Source organism: Anolis sagrei, chromosome 2, assembly GCF_037176765.1.
Source record: "Anolis sagrei isolate rAnoSag1 chromosome 2, rAnoSag1.mat, whole genome shotgun sequence".
NCBI classification, from domain to species: Eukaryota; Metazoa; Chordata; class Lepidosauria; order Squamata; family Dactyloidae; genus Anolis; species Anolis sagrei.
In genome coordinates, this window is record NC_090022.1 from 170,256,416 (window position 1) to 170,269,457 (window position 13,042).

Below are 13,042 nucleotides of genomic sequence, written 5' to 3' on the forward strand. Positions count from 1 at the left end.
GGGAGATGTGTCCTATGTTATACATCCTATGTTATAACCTGGAAGACAACCAAGTAAAATCCTCCATGATTTCATGGGCAAAACCTCTGGGGAGAAACATAGATCTTGATCATTGGGAATACCTGTGGAATAAAGGTTTCAAATTCAGAGTGGTGGCTTCAGTTACAGACAATTGATATAGTGTTCTATAGGTGTTATGCAGTAATAATAATAATAATAATAATAATAATAATAATCTATGTCTACAGCGCCACCGTCTCCCCAAAGGGGACTCAGAGTGGCTTAAATGAGGCCAATCCCAGCGATACATTACAGCAACATAAAATATAAACAACAAAATAACATCACAATAAAATAAATAAACCAATCAAGTAAAATAAACAGTACAAAATTACATAGTGGAAAATAAAACACAGTGGGCGGGCCAAATGCACGACATAAAATGATAAAACACTGGATGAGATAGCAATGAAAAGGTACATTTGTGGGGGAGGAGCTCATAGGGGACTGAACAGTGGGATTAGACTTTCAATAAGGTGGGGGAAAGTGCAATATGAGGGAAGCAGTGTAGGTGAAACAACAGGACTGGAATATATGGTCACTCTCCAAAGGCACATCAGAAAAAGCCAAGTCTTTAGAGCTTTCTTAAAGGCTGCTAGGGTGGGGGCTTGCCTAATCTCACCAGGTAGCGAGTTCCATAGCCGGGGGGCCACAACGGAGAAGGCTCTCTCCCTCGTTCCCACAAGTCGTGCCCGTGATAGAGGAAGAGGTGTTATGCAACCACAGCTCTCCTCACCAAAATAGATAATTTCCAATCAGGATTCTGTTGGAGGTATACAATAAAGAAAGGGGCCTTCTTCCATGTGTGATGGTCTTGTGAATTGGTGCAGGCTTATTGGAAAAAATCATCAAGGTAACAAATATAATGTTCCACAACCAAGTTTTAAAAAATCCAAGGATGTGCCTGGAAAGAGAAATTTGTCACTACAGCTTCGTTGTGCATGTATAACGATTGTCAAAGATTGGAAAGGGGGAAAAAAACATTAAGCATCAAAAATTGGAGGGATAAACTGTGGGACTGGGCGCAGATGTCCAAAATTTCTAGTAATTTACTAGAAACGGTTCTGGTCCAACTTCCTGTTCGAAGTTATCTTCCTTTATGAGCCAACTAGAGTTTTGAGATCTGCTGGGGAGGTCCTGCTCTCGGTCCCACCCCCTTCGCAAACATGATTGGTGGGGACATGAGACAGGGCCTTCCTTCTCAGTGATGGCCCCTTGGTTGTGGAACTCCCTCCCTAGTGACATCAGGCAGGCCCCATCCCTCCTGGTCTTCAGGTAAAACTAAAGACCTGGCTTTGTACGCAGGCGTTCAGAGAATATGCCAATACGGAATTCGAGTTCAACAGTTTTGGCCATGACTATGGACAAATTACTCAGTATAAACTCATGACTCAGCACTTTATGCTTTGAATATGCTCTATGTTTTAATCTGCTTCATTGTCTTGTGTGTTTTTAGTGGCTTATATGTTTTCATTGTTTTATAGTTGATAGGGTATGTGTTATGGTTTTTGTTGTTGTGTATTTGTTCAGTTGCTTCCGACTCTTGGTGCCCTCATGGACCGGCCCAGGCCAGAGCTCCCTGTTGGCCATGGCCACCCTGAGCTCCTTCAAGGTCAAGCCAGTCACTTCAAGGATACCATCCATCCACCTTCCCCTTGGTCGGCCCCTCTTCCTTTTTCCTTCCATTTTCCCCAGCAGCATTCTCTTCTCCAAGCGTTCCTGTCTTCTCATGATGTGGCCAAAGGACTTCATCTTTGCCTCTAATATCTTTCCCTCCAGTGAGCAGCTGGGCATTAATACCTGAAGTATGGACTGGTTGGATCTTCTTGCGGTTTAAGGCACTCTCAGAATTTTTCTCCAACTCCACAGTTCAAAAGCGTCTATCTTCCTTCACTCAGCCTTACTTATGGTCCAGCTCTTGCATCCATAAGTTACCACGGGGAATACCACTGCTTTAACTATGCGACCATTCATTGCCAGTGTGATGTCTCTACTCTTCACTATTTGATCGAGATTGGTCCTTGCTCTCATCCCAAGAAGGAAACGTCTTCTGATTTCCTGGCTGCAGTCTGTGTCTACAGTCATCTTCACACCTAGAAATACAAAGCCTGTCACGGCCTCCACGTTTTCTCCTTCTATTTGCCAGTTGTCAATCAGTCTGGTTGCCATCATCTTGTTTTTTTTTTATGTTTAACTGCAACCCAGCTTTTGCCCTTTCTTCTTTCACCTTGGTTAGAAGGCTCCTTAGCTCCTCCTCCCTTTCAGCCCTCAAAGTGGTATCATCTGCATATCTAAGGTTGCTCATGTTTAATTCCAGCCTTGGTTATGTTGGTTATATTTCTTTTATTGTAAAGTGTGTGTTACGGCATTAAAGTCTTGCCGGATTTTGTAAGCCGCCTTGTGTCCCCTGTGGGGTGAAATCCATCAGCTTCTCAAATCATGGAGAATTAACTTGGATTGACCCTCAAGTGAATGTTGGGATCAATCCTCCAAACTTGGTGGTCTGGCCAGTTGGTGGGGTAGAGCAATAAAACAAAAACTCTAGGTTTCCCATTCCTGGCAGATCATTTCCATGGGCCTGAAAACTCTGGGCTTGCAATTTGCCACATTGGACATTGGTCGCTTAAGAAGCTTGCTAAGGGACTGAATGACATGCATTGCTCAGGGAGCAGAGTGTGTTTAGCTTGGAGAAAAGAAGGCCGAGAGGGGCATGAGAGCCAGGTTTGAATATCAGAAGAGATGTCCCATTGAGAAGAGGGAAGCTTGTTTTCCGCTGCTCCAAAGACAAGGGCCTCAAGGAGCAATGGTTTCCAACTGCAGGAAAAGAGATTCTGCCTAAACACGAGGAAGAAATTCCTGACAGAAAATGTTGTTTGATAGAGGGCTTTTCCTGCCTGGGAGTCCAGTAGGGCTTCCTTCTACTGAATGGCAGAACTGGGCTGGACTAGATGGCCTTTGGGGATATCTGCCAACTCTGATTCTATGAATGTGTGAATCTACTCTCCATCAGCAGCTGTAGACACAGGAATCAAGCTCCCCCCCACCCCCAGTGGGACACCTTTCCAAATATTAAAATATGGCCCTCATATCCCCTCTCCGCCTTCTCTTTTCCAATGCAAATATTCCCGGCTCCCTCAACCAGTCCTCAAAGGGAGTCATCGTTCCCAGACCTCTCTCCCTTTTGGTCACTCTTCTCTAAACACAATCTAGTTTGTCCCTGTCTGTTCTGACCGTTGGTGCCCACAACTGGACACAGTCCCATTCCAGGCAGGGTCTGACCAAAGCAGAAGAGATGCCCACCTTCAGAGGGAGACAGAGCTTTAGGGACAGGAGATGAGTGGTGGGTTGAGTGTCCCCTGGTGACCCCTGGAGCAAGATAGCCGTCCTTTCCCCTTGGCTTCCTCCATCCCGTTCATTACCTGTCCCTCACAGAAGCTGGGCCAAGGCAGCGGTCAGCATCCAAGAAAGGAGGGCGATTCCACTTTGGTTCCCAGGTGGGCCTCTGCTGAAGAGCGGAGGAGATCCTACAGCCCTCATGTGTCGTTGGACTGCAAATCCCAGCAGCCTCTGACAGTGTGGTCAACTGAGAGGAATGCTGGGGGTGGCAGTCCAAACATGACTGGAGGGAGAGAGGTTGTAGCGGAAGGAGAAGCCCTTCTTTGCTGGAGCCTTGAGTTTCCCTTCCTTTTCCTATAGTTTCTGGGGAGAGAGGAGCTCCCCTGGGCGGACAGCAGCCTGGAAGTGCAGAGGGGGAGCCTGACGTCCTCCGAGAGAGCAGAGAGGTACCTCCTGCCCATGATTTTTTTTTGGGGGGGGGGGAGTGTAGGGCAGGCTGCGGCCTGGGGGTTTGGGGCCTCCCAGAACGTTGCCTTCCTCCCAGGGGCTGGAAGGCCCTTGGGGTGGGGCTGGCCTTGGGGACCTTGGGGGAATGGAGGGGATCCCAAGCTGAGCTCTTCTTCTGTCCCTTGCCCTTCTAGCAGCTTCCTCTCGGAGAAGAGCCCAACTCCGCCGCAGAACAAACTACCCAAAGAGTTGGTGAGTGAAAGAGGGGGGCTGGAAAGGGGGAGCTGGCTCAGGGCCACCCTAAGACCCCTTGAGTTCAAGGTGGCCCTTGGCTGAAGAGGCCTCCCTTGCGGTGGGAATCCAGCAACTCTAAAGTCCCATCAGCCCCAGGCAGCGTGGTCATTGGGGAGGAGGTCTGGGGGTTGCAGTCCAACCTTCTCCAGGATTAGCAGTATGAATTCACCTGGGAAAGAGTGAGGGAAGGTGTGGCAAAAGGCACAGCACGAACTTCCCTCTTCTTCCCCCTCAACAGGGCTCAAAGGAAGTTGGGATCCCTTCTGAGTTGTTCCTGCCGGAGTGGGTGGCCCTGGACCTCAATACAGAGAGGTACCTCCTTCCCAGTTTCAGGGGAACATGGCAGGCAGAGGTCTCCTCCCTCCCTCTCCCAACTGAGGCCAAGGGGACCTCAGCCTGCACTCTTATTCCATGGGGGCTTGGGGGTCTCCACCAGAGAGAAGAGAGAGGAGGACTTCTTCTGACCTTGCCTTCTTGTCTCTCTCTCCTTGCAGTGTCAACGAGCTCACTCAGAAGATGGTAAGGAAGGGAAGGGGACGGTAAAAGAGGGGTGGGCGCCTTCCTCTCTACCCCCCACCTCTTTTCCTCTCCCTGCCCCTCCTTTCACCTCCTTCCTCCCACTCTAGTCCTCCTCCCCTGGGCTGCCTTCCCATTCCTTCTCTTTTGGCCCCTTTTTCACTCCTCTGCCCAATTGTCTTTTGCAGGACTCTGACGAGGCAACACTGGCAGACATCGCCAGCATAGAGGATGAGGTGTGGGACCCTCCCCCCAGTTCGAGCAGGTGCGTTGCTATTGCCCGGGAGGGATGACCACAGCCCTGCTCCTTGTCCTCCGTCCCTGCCCTGCCAGGCCTCACCTCCTTGTGCCTCTCTCTCTTCCAGTTCCCTGAGCCAAGAGGAAGCCGTAGACATGGCCCTTCACCCTCGGAGGTGGTCCTCCCTGGACCCAGAGCAGGTAAGGCCCAGAGTTCCCCCCGGCCAGGCCTGGGACCACCACCCAGAAGGCATCGCCCAATGCCTTCTTCAGGAGATGAAGAGGCGCCTCCTGCAGAGACCTTCCAGATGACAGGTTCGTCCCAGAGAAATCCGGCCTTCAGGTAGGCTGCTCTCCTTGGCTCCCGTTCGTCACCTGGTGGTCTCTCTGGCCATTGGAAAGGTATGTTGGGAGCCCAATGCCCGGTTACCCTCAGCAGGCATTCTACACACTTCACCTGTCAACTCTCTCCCTCCACTTTTGGCCCCAGGGGCCTTTCCATGGCTGCCGGGTGCCATTGTTTCTTCCCTCCTTTCTTTGCTTTCAGGCGAAAGAACACCTGCATCGTCTTTGCATGCTTGTCTGCAGTCCCTCCTCTGCAGAGGCCATGCAAGCAGTGGACTACGTGGCCCGCAAACACCTCAAGATGGCCACGGACCACTTTCTGGAGTCCAATGGGAGGTAAGAGAGCTGGGCCTGGGGGTGCCCCATCCCTGTCCCGATGGGGCCCTAGCGGTCTCCCCATGGGGTCGGAGACAAGGCTGGCCCTGACCATGGCTCCCTCTTCCCTCTCTTCATTCACAGGCCTTGTGGTGAATTAGTATGCGCCGTACTAAATTCACAGTATTGTTGCCTGGAGGCGGCGCTGGACCTGTTCCTGGCCAAGGTGAAGGAGGGCCCTTGGCTGGCCCAGGAGGGCGAGGAACAGGGCGGCCCTGCTTGGGATGCGGCCACGGTAAGGGGAAGGAGAATGGGACCCCCTCTTTCCCAGCCTTGACCAGGAGCCCTCCTTCTGTTGAGGTTCAAACCTCCTCCTTTCTCTCCACAGGCAAGAGCGACGCGGGCCATCGGCGGGATCGTGAAGCACATCAAGGAGAGCTGTCGCCTGGAGGGGTGGTTCCTGGAGCTTCTGCTCGCCTTGGTGACCAACTTCATCGAGGTCACAAGGCCTGGGTTGGAGGCACCCAGCAGGAACCGGAGCAGTGGCTACGTTCCTCCAGGGTAAGGAGAGGGTGGGGAGGAAGGGTCAGCGGGACTCCCAACCCTTTTGGGGGGCCTGATGGGGGACTCAGACCCTCCACTGGGAAGTAAGCCTTTTTCTTTCCTTTTTCTTCTGCAGAGAATTGGCGAAGATCGTCTCCGTGCTAGTGAAGAGGGTGGCCTGGGTGTCCCACAACGAGACCTCCGAAAAGATGTTCGAAGATCCCAGCGTCTGCCCCGAGGGGATGGCCCTCCAATTGCAGTAAGGAGCAAGGGCTGGAGGAGGTTCAGGGAGGAGGCCCGGCTTGGTCTCTCTGGCTGGGTTTCCTCAGGGGGTCTCTTTGGTCTTGCAGGAGCCTCCTCAAGTCCTCTTCTTCCCTTCTCCGGCACCTGAGTTCCACCTGGGAGGAAGAAGCGCCGCTGGAGCATTCAGCCGGCGTGGTGGCCTTCTATATTCAGGTGAGGAGGGTTGGTCGGCCTGGGTTTTGGGGTTGGAAAGGGCCTTAGGGCAGGGCTGGCGAGGCGAGGAGAGGCAGTGCTTCCCTTCCTGGCTCTAGCCCCTCATGCTTCTCCTCTTCTCTTTCAGTTACTGCACATCGGCCAGCGCCCTCACTCCCCGGAGAAGACCTGGACGCTGCTCACAGCCTGGCTCCAACATCGCAGCCTGGCTGTCCAACATCAGAGCAGGCAGGGCCTTCTCCTGCTCTGCAAGACCTACAGGGAGGTAAGTCAAGCACAGCACAGGCTCCACGCAGCAGGCCTTGCTCTTGAGGTCGTAGCAAGAAGATCCTGGAAGGTTCCTTCCTCAAAGAAGTGGGGAGGCCTGTGGTCCGGCATCCTCTGCAGGGTACATCTTACGCAGGGCTGCGCTTTGACTTGGCCCTCCTTCCTCTCTCTTTGCAGACCATGGGCCTTAAGGAGCTCCTGGTCGGGGTCACTGCGGGGCTGCAATCCCCCCACCACAACATCACCTTGGAGTTCCTGGACCTGGCTGGCCGGCTGGAGCCCTTGCTTCAGGAAGAAGACCGGGGCCCCGCGAAGGTTCACCTGGCTGCCGTCTACCGCCTTCTCTTCCACCACGTGAGTCTTGGCCCCTGGGCCTCCTCCTTGGGGAGGGAGGGAGGGAGCTGGCTTTTCCCTCTCCCCATGCCCTGAGAAGGGCCTTCAGGGAAGGAAACGGGGGAAAGATGGCTTTCTTTTCACTCCCCCTTTTAGGAGGCGGCCAAGATCCGGAAGGCAGCCCTGGAATGCTTCAAGCATCTTCTCTGGCGCCCAGAAGATCCCAATCAGGAGCGCCAGACCATCCATGGCCTCCTGGCGGTGCTGGTGCACGTGGAAGATGAGGATGAGGAGGTTGCCAAGGTAGGAGGGAAGCCCAGCTCTGGCCCCACAAGGCCTTGGGGCTCAGGGAGGAGGGAGGGGGCCCTTGCCCTCCAAGGGAGCCTGGCTCAGCTTCCCTCTTCCTTCTCCTCTTGGAAGGCTGCGAGGGAGACCCTCCGGGAGGTGGCGCAGGTCCTCGGATGGCACCTGGAGGAGAGCGTTCTGGCGCGGGACACCTTCAGCCTGCAGGAGCTGCTGCACAAGATATCCAAGCGCCTGGTCAGTGGTCGCCCTAAGGCATGGCAGTCAAGGGCCCTTCTGCCTGGCCTCTTTTGACCCCGCTCTCTCCTCCAGATCCAGCACTGCAGCTCCAGGTGGGAGTTGGAGGAGAAGGTGTATGGCTTCCCGCTTTTCTTTAAGAGCCAACATCCATCAGCAAAGAAGGCGGCAGCCATGTTGCTGGGTAAGGGACCGGGAGGGTCTTGGCCCCCTTCGTGCCCACCCTTGGCCTCCAGGTCAGCCTTTGGGGCAGCAGGAGGGGCCTTTTCCCCAGAGGGACCCCCACCCCCATTGCAGAACAGTCCTTGGAGCCCCTCCTGGGGAACTCTAGGGCATTCTTTGCTCATGGAGGTCATCCCTCTCTTCTTTGTTGCCTGCCTTCCCTCCAGGTCACCTGCTTCACAAGATCGGCAGCATTGCGACCCAGAGTAACGTCTGCACCTTCGAGGCCTGTAAGTGGGGCCTGAGAGGTCCTGGGCCTGGGGAGAGAGGCTCGCTGGGGAGTCCGTGTGCCCCCCCCTCACCTTTTCTCCTCCCTCCCTCTCTCCCTTCCAGGGCTGATCTTCCTCCTTGCCGACCATGACCCTGAAGTCAGGCGAGTTGGCTGGGAGACCAAGGCCATCCTCGCCAGGACCTCCGCCCTCCACTCCCGGCACGGACTGCAAGCTGCTCTTCGGCGCTTGGTGGCGGCCAGCAGGCGACAGAGGTACCCGCCAGAGTACGCCAAGGACCCACCCACCTGATGGACAGGTAAGGAAGGGAGGGAGGGAGGAAGGGAGGGAGGGAGGAGGAAAGAAAGAGGGAGGGAGGGGGAGGGAAGGAGAAAAAAAGGGAGGAGGAAGGGTAGAGGGAGGAAAGGAGGGAGGAAGAAATGGGGGGGGAGAGGAAGAAAGGGAAGAGGGAGGGAAAAGAGAAAGGAAGTGAAAGGAGAGCGAAGGAGGGACGAAGGAGGGAAAGGAGGAAGGGATGGAAGATGGGAGGGAAGGGAGAACTGAGAGGAAGATGGGAGGGGGGAAGGAGGACTGAGAAAGGAAGGGAGAAAGGGAAAGGAGGAAGTGAGGGAGGGAGGAAGGTCAGAGGGAGGGAGAAAAGAGGGAGGAAAAGAAGGAGGAGGAAAGAAAGAATAGAGGGAGGAAAGTAAAGACGAAGAAATGGAGGGAGGGAGGAGGAAAGGGAAGAGGGAAGGAAAAGAGAAAGGAAGTGAAGAGAGAGCGAGGGAGGGACCAAGGGAGGAAAGGAGGAAGGGATGGAAGATGGGAAGGAAGGGAGAACTGAGAGAGGAAAGGAGGAAGGGAAAGGAAGAAGTGAGGGAGGGAGGGAAGGAGGGAGGGATGGAAGATGGGAGGGGGAAGGAGGACTGAAAGGAGAAATGGAAAGGAGGAAGCGAGGGAGGGAGGGAGGGAGGGACAAAGGGAGGGAGGGAAAGAGGGAGGGGGAAGGAGGACTGAGAGAGGAATGTAGAAAGGGAAAGCAGGAAGTGAGGGAGGTGGGAGGGAGGAAGATGAGAGGGAGGAAGGGGGGAAATGGTGGAAGGGAAAAGAGAAAGCGAGGGAGGATAGTGGGAGGAAGGGAGGAGGGAAGAAGGAAAGGGTGGAAGATGGGAGAACTGAGAGAGGAAGGGAGGAAGGGAAAGGAAGAAGTGAGGGAGGGAGGGAAGGAGGAAGGGATGGAAGATGGGAGGGGGAAGGAGGACTGAAAGGAGAAATGGAAAGGAGGATAGAAAGGGGGTGGAAGGAGGAAGGGATGGAAGATGGGGGGGAGGGAGTAGGCAAGAAGGGCTGAAAGGAATAGAGGGGGTGAAGGAGGGGAGGGGAGGAGCGAAAAGAAGAAGGGAGGGAGGGCTGAGAGAGGAAGCGAGGGAGGTGGAAGGAAGGAAGATGAGAGGGAGGGAGGGAGGGAAGAAGGGGTGGAAAAGAGAGAGAAGGCAAGAAGGAGGGAGGGAGAAAGGGAAGGAGGGAGGGAGGTTTGTAAAGAGCTTTGGGATGGAAGGAAAACAAAACAACAGTGTTTAGTCTGATCAGTTCCAGAACGTAGAGACTCCCTCCAAGCACACAGACCCAGGCAGTTGGAGTTGCAGGGCAGAAAGAGCAGACGAGGAGAAAAGCGAGGGGTCCACATCAGCCTAGGAGGGTCCGCCTTGGGGTCTCCTTCAGCGCAGGCCCTAAGAGAGGCACCCATGGAAGGAGACCCAAGCCCTGCTTTCTCTGCCCTTTGCAGGAACACCACGATCCCCCGCGTGCGCGCCCAACAGGAAGACCTGCGCTCCAGCTGTGCCGCAGCCCCAAAGGGAAGTAGCGTCCAGGAGGTGGGAGTCTGCCCCGCCCTGGCCCAGGAAAGCCCCGCCCCCTGCAGAAGCCCCGCCCCCGCACCTTTGACTTCTGCCCCCCCCAACCCCTCCCTCTCGGCCTGGGATGCCACGACCGCCTCCTCGTCCCCAAGGTGGCATCCCCACAAGGGCGCCTCCCTCCCTCTTGCCCACCCAGGGGTCCTGCCCCTCCTCCCCTCCCCCTCCCCTCCAGGCACTGCCATGCCTCCCTCCTCCTGCCCCCCCCAACACCTCCATCATCCCTCCCTCTGTCCCCATCAGAGGGGTCAGGAGGGTAGGGGTCAGGGGAGGGTCACAGGGTCGCAGCCCCCATCTGTCCAGGCCATTCCTCACCTGGACTCACCTGGACGGAGGCCTGGCTGCTGGGGCCACGGAGGAGGAAGAGGAGGGGGGGGCAGCGCTCCCCACTGACGCTGCCCTGCCGTTCTTGCAGGGCCACTCTGGACGGAGGATCCGAGGGACAGTGACCACCGAGGGACCCTGACCGGCGAGGGACACTTCAGAACGAAGGACCCTGACCATCGAGGGACATTAACCTCAAGGGAGCTTGACCACCGAGGGACCCTGACCGCCGAGGGACCCTTAAGAACGAAGGACCCTGACCATCGAGGGACATTAACCTCAAGGGAGCTTGACCACCAAGGGACCCTGACCGGCGAGGGACGCTTAAGAGTGAAGGAACCTGACCATCGAGAGACCCTGACTGGCACCTGCAGGAATAAGGAGAGGGAAGACAGGACTTCCATAGATTTGGTTTTTTTGCTTTGTTGTTATTTAGTATATTGTAATTGTGTTGTTGTGCAGGAGAGGATCCCACTCCACTGTGAAAGCGCTGCTCTTCCCCTTTGGCCACTCTGGCTGCCTCCTGTGGATCCGGGGCTGGCAGTGGAGGGAGTCCCCGGCCACTCTGGCGGATGGGGGGTTTCCAAGGGCCCCCTCCCTCCTCTGCAAACCCCAGGACCCACAGCCTAGTGCCGGAGGGGAAGAACTGCCCTTGAACAGTGCGATTGGAGAAGCCCCCCACTCTTGGTTTATTGTAATTTAATATGATATAATTGTCTAATCCAAAATGGTATTGTTTAATAATATTTGATTAGAATAAATGTACCTCTTTATTTTTAATTGGCCGCTTTCCTTGGATTCCTTTGGGGAGGGAGACCCAGGGTTTGCAACTCAGGCCTCATCCACACTGACCCTTTCGTGCAGGTTGAACTGCATATGAGGCTGGGTCTATCCTGCCCTCTATCCCATATTAACTGGGATTCATACTGGATTATATGACTGTGTAGACGAGGCCTAAGAGGAAGAAGTGGGAGAAGATGATAATGCTGCCATGGAGGCTGGGTATACACTGGCCTCTATTCCAGGATCTGATCCCGGATTATCTTCCTCAAAATGGATTATATGCGTCTACACAGCCAGATAATCTGGCAATGTTAATCCAACATAGGTCTGCATGGATCACATAATACAGTTCAACCTGCATGAAATGCACAGTGTAGATCAGGCTATCCTCATCACACTAGAGAATGAATCCACTTAAAATCCGGTTTCTGCCTCCTACAGAATTCTGGGGTTTATAGTTTCGTGAGGCTGTTAAAGTCTCCTCCCGAAACTACAAAGCCCAGAATTCTGCAGGAGGCAGCAACCAGATTTAAAGAGGATTCATTCTCTAGTGTGATGAAGTATGCATTACACTGCCATATAATCCAGTTTCAGAATGCATTTTAACTGTGTTTCAAACTAGATTCTATGGCAGTGTAGATGGAGCCATAGTTCGTCTCTGTTGTATAGGCTTTTTAACCAGGGTTGTCATGTTGGGCAACACTGATGTAAATTGTGATTTAATATTGTATTCTTCTATAGTCTGTTTTGTAACCAAGTGTATAATATCTGCTCTACAGGTTTAAACATCTGTGTTTAGAATAAATGTCCCCCTTTCATTTTAATTTGGCGCTTTCCTTGCATTCCTTTGGGGAGGGAGACCCAAACCGCCCAGGACCCACAACTCAGGCGTCATCCGCACGGATCCTTTTGTGCAGATAGAACTACATTGTATGGTGAGTGCAGGCTCATCCACATTTCTCTGCACTGACCATATAATCCAGTTCAAACGGCATGAAATGGGCAGTGTGAGATGGAGCCATAAACCTCATTTGCACTGCCATATAATCCAGTTCCAGAATTCTGATTAACTGCACTTCAAAATGGATTCTGTGGCAGTGTAGACGGGGCCTAAGAGGAAGCAGTGAGAGATGGTGACAATGCTGCCATGTAGACTGGATCTACACTGCCCTCTATCCCAGGATCTGGTCCCAGATTTTCTGCTTTAAAAACTGGATTATATGAGTCTACACTGCCAGATAATCCAGGATAAGAAGATAATCTGGGATCATATCCTAGGATAAGGGGCAGTGTGGTAGGGACCATAGTTGGTGCAAATGTGTGTGTCTAGTTAAGATCATATTGTGACTATGATGGCATGGCTGTGACAATAAAATTTGTTATATTTCTTCAAGAACAACTATTTGCGTGAGTGTGTGTTTGTGTGTTTTCAAATGCTTTCCTGGGGGATCTGCTCCTTGTGGAAATCCAAAAGTGTGGATAGTAGCGAACCCTGTTCTTAGTAGTCTGCAAGCGGAAAATGTGTCAAGAGTGTGAAGCTGCAGCAAAAGAGGCCAATGTGATTCTAGGCTGCATCAGTCACAGTCTGGTGTCTCGATGGAGGGGAGTCACAGCCCCATTCTGTTCTGCTTTGGTCAGAAACTCACCTGGGATCATCCTGTGTCCATTTCTGGAGACCACAATCCAAGAAGGAGAGGGACAGGCAGAAGGGTCCAGAGAAGGAAGGGCCACCAAAAGGTTCAAAGGTCCAGAAGTCATGAATCCCTCTGAGGAGCCGATGAAGAAGAGGAGGCCGAGAGAAGGGTCATTGGAGCCATGTTTCAACATACTAAGGGAGGCCCCACTGAGGAGACTGGGACACAACAGAGCAAGGGATTCAAATGGCAGGAAAAGAGATTCCAC

The 13,042-nt window shown here is 53.5% G+C and overlaps 2 protein-coding genes across 3 annotated transcripts in view; both read left to right on the forward strand.

The window, feature by feature from the left end:
• Window positions 1-5,262, forward strand: part of LOC132765490 (fibrous sheath CABYR-binding protein-like) — a 28,601-nt gene extending 23,339 nt beyond the window's left edge. Inside the window, exons 4-9 of one of the 2 annotated variants that reach the window (XM_067464102.1) lie at window positions 3,757-3,842; window positions 4,041-4,095; window positions 4,376-4,449; window positions 4,632-4,656; window positions 4,842-4,918; window positions 5,019-5,262. In XM_067464102.1, the coding sequence (XP_067320203.1) occupies window positions 3,757-3,842; window positions 4,041-4,095; window positions 4,376-4,449; window positions 4,632-4,656; window positions 4,842-4,918; window positions 5,019-5,202 (501 nt within the window). In that variant the 3' untranslated portion in view covers window positions 5,203-5,262. Of the gene's footprint in view, window positions 1-3,756; window positions 3,843-4,037; window positions 4,096-4,375; window positions 4,450-4,631; window positions 4,657-4,841; window positions 4,919-5,018 lie in introns of both variants that reach the window. The other variant, XM_067464101.1, reaches the window with a different exon arrangement.
• Window positions 5,263-5,497: 235 nt separating this feature from the next.
• LOC137096201 (uncharacterized) lies at window positions 5,498-11,533 on the forward strand. The gene is made up of 14 exons (XM_067464836.1): window positions 5,498-5,571; window positions 5,695-5,845; window positions 5,939-6,111; window positions 6,230-6,352; window positions 6,444-6,549; window positions 6,677-6,814; window positions 6,994-7,170; window positions 7,306-7,452; window positions 7,570-7,689; window positions 7,765-7,873; window positions 8,079-8,141; window positions 8,245-8,439; window positions 9,907-9,994; window positions 10,449-11,533. The coding sequence occupies exons 1-12, from the start codon at window positions 5,498-5,500 to the stop codon at window positions 8,430-8,432; spliced, it is 1,569 nt and encodes a 522-aa protein (XP_067320937.1). The 3' UTR covers window positions 8,433-8,439; window positions 9,907-9,994; window positions 10,449-11,533.
• Window positions 11,534-13,042: the final 1,509 nt, after the last annotated feature.

Excerpts from the sequence above, each read along its gene's own strand:
- LOC137096201 (XM_067464836.1), top strand. The coding sequence starts at position 5,498 with ATGCAAGCAGTGGACTACGTGGCCCGCAAACACCTCAAGATGGCCACG. Across the intron at positions 6,353-6,443 it reads GGGATGGCCCTCCAATTGCA|GAGCCTCCTCAAGTCCTCTT; the intron begins GTAAGGAGCAAG and ends TTGGTCTTGCAG. Across the intron at positions 7,453-7,569 it reads AGGATGAGGAGGTTGCCAAG|GCTGCGAGGGAGACCCTCCG; the intron begins GTAGGAGGGAAG and ends TCCTCTTGGAAG.